Here is a 15998-nt window from a genome sequence, read left to right as displayed (position 1 = left end):
CCAGGAAAAAAAATCACCGCCAAAAACAGCGACCTGGGGGCTCTACTTTGAACGCCCCCAAATGCAAGAATCTCCTGATCTTGCACCCAGGAGTTCTCAACCTGCAATAAATTGGGCACAAATCCCTTTTGTCCCTTGCCCCCGGGGTCCCAGAAGGACCTCGATCCTGCCAGTTCCCTGTGTGAAACCTTTTTGGAATACCATATGTCAACTGTCACCGTGTGTATGAGAAGCTTCCTCCAACTCGGAGAAGTATTCAAATAAATCTTGCTTCTCCACAAGTACCAGTTTTACAGAGCAAAATGGTCCGAACAAGCAAACTCATTAACACCCTTGAGACCTCAATTCAACACAATCTCACTGCTATGGCCCTGGATGTCATTATGGGCTGCGACGAAGACATGCTCACTTCGTCATCGGAAATGGATTCGGACGAAGAGGATGACAAAATTGAAGATGAAGAAATTGCACTTTCTGCAGTAGAAGATAAAGCACGAATGCTCTTGGATATCCAGGTCAAGCGTTACCTTGGGCCTCGTCAGCGAATCACCAAGGCGCCGGATAACAAAGAATACTTGATAAACCAGCTCGATGAAAAACGCTTCAAGCAAATGTTCCGAATGACTCGAGATTCCTTTATGAAGCTATGCGACCAGGTCGAAGACAACCCAGTATTCCAGAACGGCTCAAATAATCCACAGCGTCCAGTCATCAAACAGATGATGGTAGCCCTAAACAGGCTGGGCTGCTTTGGCAATGGAGCTTCAGTCGGGATGCTTGCCAACCACTTTTGTCTTGGCGAAGGGACAGTAGAGTTATATACCGATCGCTGCATAATGGCCATCTTGGGCCTGAAAACCAAGCTTTTGATTTGGCCAAGCATCTCCAAACGTCAAGAGATTTCGGACGGTTTCGCCGAGGTCGGATTCAAGGGTTGTGTAGGACTGATTGATGGCACGCTATTTGTACTCAACCATTGCCCTGAATTAGATGGCCCTGATTACTACAATCGAAAGGGCTCATACGGAATTTCCACGCTTTTGGTTTGCGACCAGCAAAAGAACATCCTGTATGCGTATACAGGATGGCCTGGTTGCTCACATGACCAGCAAGTCATGGGCAATAGTCTCCTAGCAAAATCTCCTGCCGACTTTTTCTCAGACGATCAGTATCTTTTGGCGGACTCGGCATATGACCCCGCGGAAAATGTTGTACCGGCTTTTAAGCAAAAGAGGAACAAGGCACTTAGCGATGAAGAGCACGAATTTAATCGCCATCTTTCTGGCGTCCGAGTTTCCATTGAAAACTGTATAGGCCTGCTCAAAAATAGATTTCAAAGCTTGAAGGGGTTGCGGGTACGGGTTGCTGGAAAAAGAGATATGATGCGGGTGAACGCATGGATCATGGTATGTGAACTTCTTAAAATTCCTGTATTTTGGATATTTACATATTCTGACTGCCAATCTAGAGCTGCGTGGTGCTGCACAATTTTCTTAATCAGGGGCAAGATTTTACATTCGACGACTTTGATCCAGAAATCGAGCTTCCTGACCCGGTCAATGAAGCTAGTGAGGTACAAGAGGGAACTGCCGCAGGGATACAACGGCGAAGGGAGATTGTTGCTCAGGCATTGGCTTTTCGAGAAGATGGGGGCTCGTACTAAAATTTTGTTTGTTTTCAATTTAAATTTAATCAAAAGAAATCATTCGTCATCAGGAAACATTGCTACTCCGAAGGAGCGGCTATCTTCTAAGGTCTTCATAACTACAGGATCATCTACGGGCTTGAGTAAGTCTTGAGCAATGAGCCCAAGCGCCGCTTCTGGTATCAAAACCTTCCGTAGAATATAATCAGGTGTGAGGGGATGTGCCATCTGTCTTGTGTTGTGTATGTAGGTACGTAGGAATATTTTATGCAATATGCTGTAGATTATTCCAAAACCCTTGAGACCATAACTAAGTGAGCAGTGGCATCAGCTTGTGCTTGATATTGAGAAATTGAGATGCAGCTTACTATCCAGGCTGCTCAAGGTGGAACGAGTCCATGTCGTGAGCCACACTCTGAGATCTTGCACAACCAAGGCAATGCCAGTTTTCTGCAGCCCGATCCATGAAAATGGATGGGGTTTCCTTTTCAATAACCTCCCATAGACGACTTGATAGCGCACGCACTCGACTGTATGGTATGTGTATGAAAGTTAGTGAGTATTGATGAAAGTACTCTTGAAAGTGATTTGGCTGACTAATGGAGCGCGGCGAAGTTGATGCTGCTTGGCCAGCCTTTTTCAAGGCCTAGCGGTATAACATCGGTCTCCGCTCGATGCATTTGACAGTAATCAGCAGTAGCTGGGAACTACAGAGAGAAAAAATGAGATAGAGGTTCTGTTTTTGGAAAATACTCAGTTAGTTTTGAGACTAACGGGTAGATGTAGAGCATGCGGGTTGAGTGATGACCATCGCTTGTTGATTTGGGTTTGCATCACAAGGTAATCTCCCAGCTCCACCAACCTTGCCGACGGGTTCTTGGGCAAAGCTTTGTCGCAGAAGAGACATAAATCACCTATTTTGTTTACATATATATTAGGCCCTGTTTGGCAGCGTGATTATTACGCAATAAATAATCTTGCCATGTCCCCCTACATTGTGTAAGACACCACTTTTCCGCCTGATCTTTTGGAAGTAAACTGCCAAGCCTTATGAGGGTTTACTTTCAAAAGATTATCCTAAAAAGACATGTTTTACCATATGTAATGTAGCATGTTTCCTATTATTACGCTGCGTAATATGACGCTGCCAAACAGGGCCTTAGTTAGTTCTGCTTGCGAAGTCTTGTTCAAGGGAATGGAGAATCAACTAACCAGGCGCTTTGACCAGTTGCTCATCCTCAGGTGCTTGAAGTTCATCCAGGCTCAAATCCAGACCATTTCGGAAGGCAGGGTGAATCATCGAGTCATCAGATTTTATTTCAACCAAAGCATGTCCGTGTGATGCCAGCACACCCTTCATGTCAGCTAGTATGTCCACTTTAACAGCGGGCTGCTCAACAGATGCGGGAGAGAATGCTGCATCAGAGTTTTGACGATTCAATTCGGCTTCTGGCTGGGTGTGAGGAGAATCGGGCCGTGCAGATTTTATTGCAGTGGTAGCTGATGGTATACCAGGCGCAGGAGACAATTTGTTCTTTCTTTTGCGTCGTTGCTTCTTGGTAGTTAAAGGTGGCTCTTGAGATTTAAATTTGAATTTTAGCTTTCCAAGTAACGAACTAGCCATTGGAACGTTGTAAGACTCAAAAGTGGTTGTGAAACCCTTTTGCTGAATGGAGAAGGGGATGAAGGAGGTGCAAGCTCTGCCCTTCTATACTACCAGCTACAAGACCCACCAAGGTAAGCTTGGCAAGTTTTAATAAGTGATAGGAGTGGTTAGCTCAAGATAAGTTTTTCGTGACACAGTATAAAAAGTTTGTTATTCAGTATGTAAGGGTTGTTATATGTAAGTAAGAGGGTTGAGTGGGTACGTAAGTGTTTTGGGTGATGGGTGAGTATAAAACTTGATGAGTAATAAACTGAGGAACTACAAATGGGGGGGGAGAGAGTTCCTTATATAGACAAATGTGAGGGATTTTGGCTCCAGGGAAGCCCCTGAGTGAGGTATTTTAGCTGGCCTGGCTGTACAACATGAGGGAGTTAAGAGGGAGTGGCTGTGTACAATTTATGCAAGGGGTGCATACATGAGGAGGGGCTGTGCCAAATGATGTCATAGTTCATGCAAGGGGCGCATAAGCTGTGCAGGGAATGATCATGTGATGTAATAAGACCAAACAAAGTGGAGTTAGAAGGAACTAGAATGTGGGGAACCATTCAGTTGAAGGGGCACAGCCTGCAGGGGCAGTGCTGCATGATGTCATGTACATAACAAACAAACCCAAACCAATATATGTAGTGGGGATAGAATGGTGCGGGGAATGTGACTTGAGGCGCCTGACAGGTGGTTGACTGGGTGCTACAGGTTGTCCAGAGGGTCTAACTTCTAGTGTACTGGGGCTCCAGTGATGCTTCCAGTGGGGAATAGGGGTTAATTTAGCCGTGGAGTCCATTTATGGTGTCCAATGGATGGTATCTTGAGGCCTTCTATATGTACATGAGAAAAACTTTTGATTTTTCAAATTTTTGAGTACCACAACGTGTTGGTTGAATCTGGGTGCCCAGATATTTCAGTGTCTAGGCAAGCCGAGTGCTTTTGAAGTACCAAAATCACCATTGGAACATTTTTGTCGAATCTGGGTGACCAGATGTGTTGTGTGTAGGTGTCTAGGCAAACCGAGAGGCTTGTAACAAAGTAGAAGTCACTACGGCAGGTAGCACTGAGCCAGAGGCAGTTCAGTCCTGCAGCTCTGGGGAAGAAATATCACATGTTCTACCACCTCAGCCATGTGAATGAAGTCACTTGAATCTCAATGGAAAGATAGAAGCACCTCCTCATGGGCAGCGTAGTGATTGTATCTTGCTGAGACAAAGCAAATGAGAACTATGACATGTTCCAACGCCTCAGCGATGAGCTTTGGTTGCTTTTATTTTGGTGAAGGTGGAGATAAAAACATGACAATAGCGGAACAACAAGCAGTGAGAATCACAAGAAGGAAACTGCAACTAGTCAGATTCAGAACCTGAAGAGGAATCATCATCCTCTTCATTGTTAGACTGAACTTTGCTGGGTTGGGGTGATCTACTTGGCCCCTCACCACGCGAAAATTGGTCGTCCATAAACTTCTCAATTTCCGCTGTCGAGTGGCCTAGGTTCTTCAGCTTCTCCATGAAACCAATACAAGTACGGACTTCTTCCATCTCAGCTTGCTTGATCTTCAACACCATTTCCGTCTTGGCTAGCTTCAACTTTTGATCCTCCAATTTGTAATTTCTCTTTTCTGTAGCTATAGCAAGTTTTACTTTTTTCTTTTCGGATTCGGCTTTGAATGTGTCTCTTCGCTAACAAGATTCAAGAAGTTTACCACGGTATTTAGAGTTGTTGGCCAAGATCTTCTCTAAGCCAAGAGAATCAATTCCTGATAGCAAAGGGGGTGGTTAGTAGTTAGTTATGTAGCAATAAATTCAAGATGGTGCAATGGACCGCTGCTCACCCTTACCGGAGGACTTTCTTTTGATTCTGTGATGTGCTTTTTTTGCAGACTTTTCAATGGGCTCGTCCTGCTCTTCCTCTTCTTCCGGATTGATGTTGGGCTCAGATGTCTCAGGATGCGCAGACATCCCACTTTGATGTTCCCCCTCGCGTTGCGGCGTGTCTTCTCGGTCCAAAAGGTCTGGAATCCGAGCCTGGGTTGAGTCTTCAGTCAAAAGCGGATCGTGGCACGTCCTTTCTGCCATGATGGGATTCAGCTCGTCCCAATACTTGCAGATTTTTGCAATAGAAGCTGGCAAGAGCAAATATGAGCAAGACTCAGAGGCATGTCAAAACGTGATCTCAATAAGCAGGCTTACCTGATAAATTTGTTATACCATTCTCAATATCTTCATCGCGAATCCCTGCACCTGTGCCGCGGAGTTCGTCTCTGGCTCTGCTGAACGAGGTCGTAAGTTCCTGCATCTTGGTTTGAATCCCTTTGGCGTCGCGATGATGGATGCCAGATTCAACCATCAAAAGCAAGATTTCATTCGCTAAAGCTGACTTTGTTGATCCCCTGCTATCGCCGCGCCATCGCTTGTAGTTACCCCTAACAGCTAGCCAATCTAGAAGGATCCGGATACTGGTGTTTCCATCCCGGCCATCTTTGTCCCAAGCAACTGGGGCTTTCTTTTTTTTGGGCTGCAAGTCGCCATTGGTGGCCGGAGGTTTACTTGAGTTGTTGGTTTGAATATTGCGAGGTGTAGCAGTTTTAGTTCTCTTGGGTGGCATCGCTGAGTGGTAATAGGGACTTCGACAGATGGGGAGGGATAAACGGAGACAAATTGCGCTCAGGTGTCCGACACCTCATGGGTATTTGAAATAAAGGGCAGGCCTTCCGGGTGTGACCGGGGATGAGTTAAAATGCTCTCGAGATGTTCATTTCTGACCAGTTTCCTGCTCCTGGACCTGATCTCCTGGAGCCTTTTTCGAAGAAGGAAATCAGGTCCGCAGGAGAGGTTCCAGGTCCATTTTTTTTCCTGATTCCTGGGACCTGCGCGACCTGATTTTTAACTTTGAAACCCCCTGATGGCATCAACGGCGGGCCATCCAGCTTGATGATCCTCCTCAACTGGCTCGCGGTACCTGGCAACTACGACCGATGGAGGGGCAAGGGCTGTTTGTGGTTTGACCGGGCAAACCGAGAGCTGGTGACCAATGAGATTTGAGGGATCATGCTTGATCATAATATCCGACGAGATAATAGAGGTAATAACAGAAATCCCTGTTCTTACCTACCTGTACAAGCTGAAGTGACGATGTGTTGGGCATAGAGATGGCAAACAGGTACCCGTCTGATTTCAATGAAACCGCTTCTTGAGTGCTTGTGATCAAATAAATTCAATATGTAAAACTTCCATGAGATGAAGAACTACTTGAACTTGAGTAGGACACTCAGCTAACTGCATGGTAAGGCACACATACAAGTGCAGATGGCAAATAGCTCACAGGTACCTGCCAGGAGGTACCTGTGGGCTATTTCCCATCTGGCCTTGTATGTGTGCCTTACCATGCAGTTAGCTGAGTGTCCTACTCAAGTTCAAGTAGTTCTTCATCTCATGGAAGTTTTACATATTGGATTTATTTGATCACAAGCACTCAAGAAGCGGTTTCATTGAAATCAGACAAGTACCTGTTTGCCATCTCTAGTTGGGCATACGTAGCTATAATAGATTGAATCCGTTACCTTCAAAGGAGTTACCAGATAGCTCGTGATTTCATGGCCCAAAGCCAAGATGAGCTTTATGCCAGCCTAGGCAATGAGGGTATGCGGATCCTTTGGAGTGAGTTTCTCCAGGAAGTCCCTACACAGCCCGGCGCAAGGACTGATGAATTATGGCCTTGCTACCCCAGACTATACACTCCAACAATGTCCGCATTGGGATTTCCTGCATTCAGTTATGCGCCAAGAAACCCTTAGGGATTTTGTATGCGTGTACCGGCAAGGGAGAGGCTCATCCAACAATGAATCTCAACAAGTCGTGCCTCAAAGGGCAGACCGCAAGGACGGCAACAACTCAGATGCTACTACTATAAGCTCCTGAAAAATATATACATTTAATGTATTTAATCTAACCTCCTCCCCATAACAGCACTACTGGTTATGAAAAAACTCACAAGAAAAATAAACGTGAAAGAGTATCAAAAAGAGAATGAGGGTTGATACCAATAGTGAGCAGAATCACAGCGACAATACTCCAAGGGGTAATTGGTCTGAATACAATGTGACTGTACACTATTGCAATGAGATCTTGCGGAGTCATCATTTGAGTTTTCCGCTGGATGAGATTCTTCAGCCGGGGTATCCAAGACGTCCCAAGAATCGCCTAGACTAGCAAGCATGTTGTGCAGAGTGACACAACAGTGGACCCATTGGATTATTTCTTTCATGTCCAATGGCTTTTGGATTGCCAGACGTAAGTGCTGGAGGGAGGCCCATTGGCCCTTGAGGATCCCAATCGTGTGCTCGTTTCAGACGCGGGACCTTGCCAAGCAGTAATTAAATTCCGTGTTCTCCTTGATGTATGCTGCGGGTGCCTTGTACGCCGGGATGCAATGGCGACTCAATTCATAGGCCGAGTCGGCAATGAGGTACTGGCCTGTGTGCAAGAATGTGGTCAGTATTAGCTTAACCACAACCACATGTCACATGATCCCTCACCTGGGTCAAAATGAGCCTTGGGCTCTAACCAAAGCTTCATTTTCTTGAATACTAGGCTATCCCCGCAGGAGCCGGGCCAACCGGTCATGTATGCCGTGATGTACCAATTGCAGTCACAGACTATCTGGCAGTTGATTGAGTAAAGTTTTTTTCAATCAAAAAACACCTTGTCATTGATGCTTGGGCGCTGGTAGAGGGGGATGGTTGTGCCATCAACAAAGCCAAAACAGCCTTCATAACGTCGGAGATCTCCCTTCGTCTGTTTGCATCCGGCCATATCAAGTGAGAACCAGACAAGTCGTTGATTGCGCAAATCACCCGGCGAGTAACTTTGACAACCATCCCACGGCCCACGCAGAGGTTCCTGGCCAATCTTCCCACCAAGGCCCCATTGCCGTTGGAACCAAGCTTTTTGAGGGTGAGGGCTAACTGGTGTGGTATTGGGAGCTGTTTTCAAGGGCTGTTGCTCTGGAAGATTGGGTTAGCGTATATCTTTTCAAGAAGCCACATGAAGCCCAATTGCATCGTTCGGACCGCTTGTTTGAAATCTTTGTCCCTCATCTCAAACAGGTGCACCAAATTGTATTTGTTGTGTGTCTTTCCCGGCAATTGAGTGTGCAAGTACCGGTTACTGAGCACCAAGCCGATCATATCAGATATGGTTTCTTCATCCTTGAAAAGGAGGTCCAACACCAAAGCGTATCGTCAGGAGCCACTGTTGCGCCAAGGAAAGGGACCGTTGGTATCCCCAAGATAGAATCAAGCATGTCGTCAGTCTCTTGATGATGAAGGAAGATGATCATCATGAACAGGTCACGAATGACCTGTTGCCGCTTGCTATACTTGTGCATCAGAGGTGACTGCCGGGGCAAGCAGGTGATGACGATACCACTCGGCTCGTGTGTTTGGAGGTGGCCAGGCGAGCAGGTGATGAAGGGATGGGTTCCAAGGTCGAGGGAGGCGAGCAGTTTCCAATGTGCGGGTGCAGTTTCTGATGTGCGGGTGCAGTTTCTGATGTGCGGGTGATGGCCGGATGTGTGCTGGTCCAAGGTGAGGGTGGGTGTTTGGGGGCTTCTCCTCTGGCAGGTGATTGGATGCCAGTCTGTTTCTGTTGCTGAGCCACAAGTAAATTTTGCTGGTGGGTCTTTTCTGGTGAGTTAAAATTTTAAGTGCGCAGCGTGCGCAACTCTCCTGGTGTGGTGGTTAAAAATTTCTGGTGAAATCCAATCGTGAACCCCCCTAATATCAATCAATTTTCACCAGCCAGTAAGGTTTAGCCTGTCCCTCTAGATTAAGCAGTTTAGCCAACGGGAAGTCCTCCATTCACTTGTCAAGTCAACCCTGTGAGTCTTGACAAGTTTCAGTCCCTGGTGTCCCTCAACAGTAGCATGCACAGTTCAATATTCCAATAGCTGGAATTGCATCACTTGTACTATGTAGCTTTTCCTTACCTTGTAAACTTTTTTCTAGTGAAAAAAGAAAATCACATTGAGCCCATGTGTAATTTGTGTGATTGGACCTTTTATTTAAGTTTTTTGTGTTATTGTTTTTCACTCCACATCATGGAGTTTGATTCTGATGGTCAATTGAATGAGGGATAACCAAAAAAAAGCACTCTCAAAAAACAAAACAAAATACTTCCAAGGTCAGAGTTAAAACTACAATAACGGCAAGATGCAGGTCATTATCCATGGTGAAATAACAAGGTTGTTGAACTTTGTGAGGTGGAGTGCGGACAGAGTGGGCTCTGTACCAATGCTGTCAGCCTGTGAAACTGTGATTGCATGCAATCCCCTCTATGTACAAATTGAGACTTTTCCAAAATTAAGGCCCCAATTATAAACACTTTTTTGAGATATTTTTGAAAAGTTTTTGAACTTGCCCAAAAAAGAAATTGATTTTTTTTTTTTGAAATCTTTTTAATTTCAAAAATACTGCAGATGCACTCAAATACACCCAGGAGGTGTGTTTGAACCATTTTTGGAAAAAAAAATGTTTTCATTTTGTTTTCAAATACTTTTCAGTTCATTTTCAAAAACTTTTCAAAAATATCTCAAAAAAGTGTTTATAATTGGGGCCTGGCCCTGTTTGGCACCGATATAATCAGCGGCATATTTCACACTTATATCGGTAAAATGCCGATGGTGTTTGGCAAACCAATATATCCAAAATATGAAATAATTACAAATTACAGTTCCTACATGCCGATATATTGGCAGCTAAATCAGACCCACCCCTTGCAACTCCCAACCTCATTGAGTGGATACAACACTCCACTAGCTCAATGTATCCACTCAATGACCAACAGTTGGTCATTGAGTGGACTTATATATCCACTTGATGGCCCGGTTGGTCATCAAGTGGATACAACACTTCACTTGCTCAATGACCAACCGGGTCATTGACTGGACTTATCCACTTGATAGCCCGGTTGGTCATTGAGTGGAGTAGGTATCCACTCAGTGACCCGGTTGGTTGTCAAGTGGAACATACTCCACTCAATGACCGACCGGGCCATCAAGTGGATATAAGTCCACCTGATGACCGTCCTGTTCATTGGGTGGACTACAATACATCCACTCAATGGCCGACTGGGTCATCGAGTGGGTGAGGTGGGTCAAAGGCTATAGCCACTTGATGACCGGGTGGGTGGTCATTGAGTGGAGGGCGAGTTCGTCCATTCGCTTTCTTGGTTGATCAAGAGGTGGGTGGTTGGCTGGCTGGGTTTATTTTGATGTACTGACAAACGCCAGCAATATGTTGAATTGCATCTTATTTTGGGTGAAATAATCAAAATGTCACGGATTATTTCACCGGTGATTATTTCACCAATTATATCGGCGCCAAACGGGGCCTAAAGGGATTCTGATCGATAGTTAGGTGCGAACGGACGTCCTGGGGCCCGAGGGAGTGCTGGTCGGGATGTCGTCGGCGAGATGACGCGCGATTTCGGTGCTTGCGTCATTTGCTTGTGTTGGTACAAGTTACTCCAAGCAGCGGCGATTGTCACGTTCAACTCCACACAGTCAAACCACCTTCGTCCACGGACCACATCTACATACTCGATCAAGAACCTCGGAAGATTGGAAAGAAGAAACGCAAAACAGAAGAACTGAAATCGAGGACCCAGAATGGAAGAGATTGGTATCCAGATCGACAAGGAGGCAACTGCAGTTGAGCGATCTCATCAACATTCGTGATCAGAGCTGGTTCACTCATCGGAAACTTTTCCATGTCCGTAGGATCCTACCTTACCCTCGGTTCTTGATGAGAAGGCCGTCCTGGCTGCTCAGTTACATTCCGAAGATGACGTATACATGAAATTCAAGAAACTTCAGAAACATCTCGAGTCAGTCATATTCGATCAACCCCTAAAAGCGGGTTTTTTTTTCTTCTCTTCAGGCACTCAATCTCGGGTGCTCAATCTTTGTTGTGGTTGCTGACTGTACTGGATTCCAGATTTTTAGAACTTCAGGAAGAGTATATCAAAGATGAGCAGAAGAATTTAAAGCGAGAATTGTTGAGGGCACAAGAGGAAGTGAAGCGAATCCAATCGGTGCCGTTAGTCATTGGACAATTCCTCGAGCCGATCGATCAATTCACTGGGATCGTTGGCTCGACGACGGGATCCAACTATGTCGTCCGAATCTTGTCTACAATCGATCGAGAGCTGCTGAAGCCGTCCAGTTCGGTTGCTCTGCACAGACACTCTAATTCGCTTGTTGATGTTCTTCCTCCCGAGGCTGATAGTAGTATCAGTATGCTTGGTGCCGAGTCAGTCTCTTATCATCTCGGACTGATATCCCTTTGATCGCGTAGACTATACTGAGCGTACTCTTTTTTTTCTCGATTGAAAAAGTGAAAAACCTGATGTGACATACAATGATATCGGAGGAATGGATATTCAGAAGCAGGAGATCCGAGAGGCTATCGAACTGCCGCTCACCCATTTTGACCTCTATACGCAGATTGGGATTGATCCACCTCGTGGGGTGCTACTCTATGGGCCGCCTGGGACGGGGAAGACGATGCTGGTGAAGGCGGTAGCCAACCATACAACGGCCTCGTTTATCCGTGTCGTCGGCTCAGAATTCGTCCAAAAGTATCTCGGAGAAGGCCCGCGAATGGTCCGAGATGTGTTCAGATTGGCGCGAGAAAACGCACCGGCCATCATCTTCATCGATGAAGTCGATGCCATCGCCACTAAGCGATTCGACGCGCAGACTGGTGCTGACCGGGAAGTCCAACGGATCTTACTGGAGCTATTGAACCAAATGGATGGATTCGACCAAGGCAGCAATGTCAAAGTAATTATGGCTGTAAGTGCCTTTATTCCCCTCACACCAAGCTCCTTTGTTCCCTTACAATTGTGATTCTAATCTAGATAAGTTTTTCTTTGGTAGACTAATCGGGCAGACACACTAGATCCCGCTCTATTGAGGCCAGGAAGATTGGACCGAAAGATCGAATTTCCATTGCCATCCCGTCGAGAAAAGCGACTGATTTTCCAAGCTCTAGCAAGCAAGATGAGTTTAGGGAACGATGTCGATCTTGAAGATTGTAAGGGTCGCTCCTTTTTTACCAGTATCATTTTTTGAAATTCCCTTTATTAACTTTTTATTTCATTTTATTCCCTTTTGGCCTGTGCTTCAGATGTCCAGAGGCCTGATAAGCTGTCCTCGGCGCAAATCTCTCAAGTCTGTCAAGGGGCTGGGTTGCAAGCTGTTCGCAAGAACCGATACGTTATCTTACCGGTCGATTTCGAGGAATCCTGGAAATCGGTTGTCAAGAAGGGAGAGGATACTCATGCATTCTATAGATAATCTTGCGTCTTGAGTGCCCATCTCGCCTCTGTTTTAAATGTAAAAATAATGGTCGTTTGATGAAGACGGAACAGAAAATAGAAATCTTTTGTTGGGCCTATCTTTTTTCTCCATTCTGCGACGAGATTTTGTTGCCGAAACTGAACACGGAAGTTCAACGGAGCCTGCCCTTTGTGCTTTCGGAACAGAAGAGGTTACCATTTTCTAGATTCGTGTGGATGAGTATTAACAAAGCGACACTGGGATGAGTTTATAAGAAGACACAAGGCGACGGGCATTGTCAAGTGATCAACGTAGAAAGTCAATTGATCCCAGGCACTTCCAAATTTAGCATGATGGGATTGTGTGAAGGACTCGAGCTGGGTCATCCATCTCACAAGTCGTTGTGATTATACCTTCTGTTGTTTCCAGTATTCTACTACATTTACTTCTTGCTCATTCCCAGTCAGCTGTGGGTGTTTGTTTTCTTAGATATCTTCCTGAGAGATAGATCAGGGTGGCAGACCATGAACTTGGTGAGCTGTAGGTTTTCACCCAAATTTATCTGTTCAATAATCCCGCTCACCTGAGGCTGAGCTCCTCTGATAGGATGTGGACTGCAGAATTGTATTTAAGCAAAATGTTTATGTAAGGTCTGGATTGAGGCGTGGATTTTTGCAGGCGAGTCTGGGGCACGATGTTCATCGGAAGCCTTTCCCGACGGCGACGGCCACGACTGCCAGCGCCGGACCCAGCCCGACGAGCACCATCATTCCACTCTCGCCCGGCACTCAAGAGCTCGGCGCCGGAGCCGAAGGCCGGAACCAAGCTGCAGTCGCTGCTCAACCTCGGCCACATCCTCTACGACCCCATCCGGATCCCGCGCCATCCGATCGTCCTTTGCCATGGCCTGTACGGGTAAGAATCAATCTCTCAGCTGGACCCCTTTTCCACGAGAGACACTCGGCTTGACACGAGCTCCGATAACAGATTCGCCGTCCGAGGACCGAGCTCGTTCCCGAGGTTCCAGATCCACTATTGGGGCAAACTCTTGGAGATCCTCCGGAGCCGACTGGGCGCCAGAGTGATCATCGGCAAGGTGCCCCCGACCGGGACGATCGAGGAACGGGCCACCCATCTCGACACACTCTTGCAGGCCGAGTCGGGTCCCAAGCATCCCCAGTATAACTTCATCGCCCATTCCATGGGCGGCCTCGATGCCAGATATCTGATCACCCATCTCCAGCCGCAAACGTATACCCCGATCAGCCTGACTACCATCTGCACGCCTCATCGGTCAGTCTTCCTCTCTTCTCTCTCACTCTCCACGCCATTCAACCCTCTACAGCTGCTAATCCTTCCATCAAAATCACCCCAGTGGCTCGCCCTTTATGGATTGGTGTCGGGCAAATATCGGCGTAGGATTGAGCGCATCGGAGGACAGCCGCAAGCCGATCCCGTTCTCGCTGAAGGAGCCCTTACTACGACCGACGCCGGAGCAGCTCGGATATCTGCCGAACAATCTGCTCAAGGTTTTGCTTTTGAACCTGCTCGATTCGCCGGCGTACTCGAACCTGAGCACGGACTATCTGGAGAAGCAGTTCAATCCGCGGACGCCGGACCGTGCAGATGTGAAGTACTTCAGCATCGCGGCGAAGACGGCCAAGAGCGGCCTGAGTCTCATCCATCCGCTCTGGCTGCCCGGTCTCCTGATGGACAGATTGGGCGCGCCCGAGCAGGGCGGACACGACGGATTAGTGACCGTCGATAGTGCCCGATGGGGCGAGTTCTTGGGCGTGCTCGAGGGGACCGACCATTGGGAAATCAGGGGAAGCTCCGCCTTCGGCTCTGAGATACACGAACCTGCTGACGACTTACTCAACCAACATGCCAAGTCGAACTGGCTCGAACTCAACCGATACATCGGCTCTTGGCTCTCCTCCAATTCTCCTAAACAGCCCTCCTCTCACCATGATCATCCATCTCATCAGTCCACATCATCTAAAAGCTCATCCAATCAGTCCGATCTGCATCGGATCACCGATCAACAGAGTCTTTCCACCCGACTCTTGGCCGACTGGATCGCCAAAAAACTCCCCCTCAATCTCTACCCATCCCAAAACACCTCGACCACCCCTGCCACTTCTTCTTCTTCTTCTTCTTCTTCTAGTACGGCTACCTCTGCTTCTCATTCTTCTTCTCCTTCCCACTTTTTGAGTAGCCATTCGAAATCCAAGTATCCGTTCAAGAATCCTACCCGGACCGTCCACCCCCAATTCCCTCTCGACGATCTCGACGTCAATCTCAATAACAGCAATCAGACCAGTAAGGGATTCGATCTCGAGAAATTCTATTTGGCTGTTTGTAGAAACCTATATGATAATGGACTTTAAAAAAACATATGCACACATGCTTTCTCTTTCTAGTCCTCTCTGGTTTTCTTTCTTACGTATAATTGAAAAATAATATAGATCGCCTGGTTTTTCGTATTTTGCTCGATTGATTTCTCTCGCTCTTGTCAACAAAACTGCCCTGAACGGATTGATATCCACAACAAGAGACTTGTGTTTGTTCCTCTGCGTTAAGATTCAACTAGAAAGCACCATCAGCTCGTACGGACCTGTTAGATTATGCATATTCCGTCTTCGCATCCTGAATACGCAGCAAGTAAGTAAACCAATTCTCACTCGAATCTGAAAAAGTATTGCTCGTAGCTAGGGTTGACAATCGGGCGGGTTCGGGTCGCCCACGGGCTAGCCCGCCTCAGCCCGCAACTTAATTGGACAGGCCGGGCCGGGCCAAAACATCAGATTTTGCTGTCCGGCCCAAACCCGTGTCCGCAATGAGACGGACACGGTCCAGCGGCGCCTTGTCGGGCCAGATGGCCAGCGGGCCAAAGCAGGTGGCCCGCGGGCAGCCCCCTGGGTGCCCACGGGCCAGCTACAAGCACTCTCAAAAAAAGGTATTTTCAGAGGAGCCTAGGAGGAGAAATGGTTTTTTGCAAGTCTAAGTACATGTATGCCACTAGGTCAACTACAAAAGAAAATTTACAGAAGATAATGGAAAATACAGCATGAAGAAAAGAACAGACTGCTTTTTCTTGTCTTGAGTGCATAAGAGTGCTTCTGTGGTTTCTTTGCTCAGGCGGCTTCGGCAGTCATCCAAGACACAGCCCCCAGTGGAAAAGGCTGATTCCAATGCCACAGAGGTCACCAGGGTCATCAAGATTACCTTGGCAATCCTTGAAAGGGTCCAAAAGCGGGAGGAATTGACCTTCCACCAGCTGAGGATATCAAAATGTTTGTTGCTGGTTATGCCAACATTCCTCTCCTCGAGGTAGAGGTCTAATTTGGCACCCAG

At 46.9% G+C, this 15998-nt stretch overlaps 4 protein-coding genes across 4 annotated transcripts; 2 read left to right on the top strand and 2 right to left on the bottom strand.

Moving 5' to 3' along the window:
• Positions 1-2804: 2804 nt before the first annotated feature.
• On the bottom strand, positions 2805-3005 carry PtA15_10A489 (uncharacterized protein; the record flags this gene model as incomplete). Its single annotated transcript, XM_053160669.1, has 2 exons — positions 2805-2827; positions 2858-3005. 2 exons carry the CDS (start codon positions 3003-3005, stop codon positions 2805-2807), a joined length of 171 nt encoding a protein of 56 aa, XP_053024621.1.
• Positions 3006-4645: 1640 nt separating this feature from the next.
• Positions 4646-5260, bottom strand: PtA15_10A488 (uncharacterized protein; the record flags this gene model as incomplete). Its single annotated transcript, XM_053160668.1, has 3 exons — positions 4646-4926; positions 5005-5058; positions 5134-5260. The coding sequence occupies 3 exons, from the start codon at positions 5258-5260 to the stop codon at positions 4646-4648; spliced, it is 462 nt and encodes a 153-aa protein (XP_053024620.1).
• A 5707-nt stretch (positions 5261-10967) lies between these two features.
• On the top strand, positions 10968-12659 carry PtA15_10A487 (uncharacterized protein; the record flags this gene model as incomplete). The annotated part of the gene is made up of 6 exons (XM_053160667.1): positions 10968-11009; positions 11079-11185; positions 11296-11610; positions 11696-12155; positions 12240-12396; positions 12490-12659. The coding sequence occupies 6 exons, from the start codon at positions 10968-10970 to the stop codon at positions 12657-12659; spliced, it is 1251 nt and encodes a 416-aa protein (XP_053024619.1).
• Positions 12660-13335: 676 nt separating this feature from the next.
• PtA15_10A486 (uncharacterized protein) lies at positions 13336-15031 on the top strand (the record flags this gene model as incomplete). The annotated part of the gene is made up of 3 exons (XM_053160666.1): positions 13336-13556; positions 13629-13934; positions 14017-15031. 3 exons carry the CDS (start codon positions 13336-13338, stop codon positions 15029-15031), a joined length of 1542 nt encoding a protein of 513 aa, XP_053024618.1.
• Positions 15032-15998: the final 967 nt, after the last annotated feature.

The sequence above is a fragment of the Puccinia triticina genome, chromosome 10A, assembly GCF_026914185.1.
Source record: "Puccinia triticina chromosome 10A, complete sequence".
Classification (NCBI taxonomy): domain Eukaryota; kingdom Fungi; phylum Basidiomycota; class Pucciniomycetes; order Pucciniales; family Pucciniaceae; genus Puccinia; species Puccinia triticina.
This window is presented reverse-complemented; position numbering and strand designations above follow the sequence as displayed.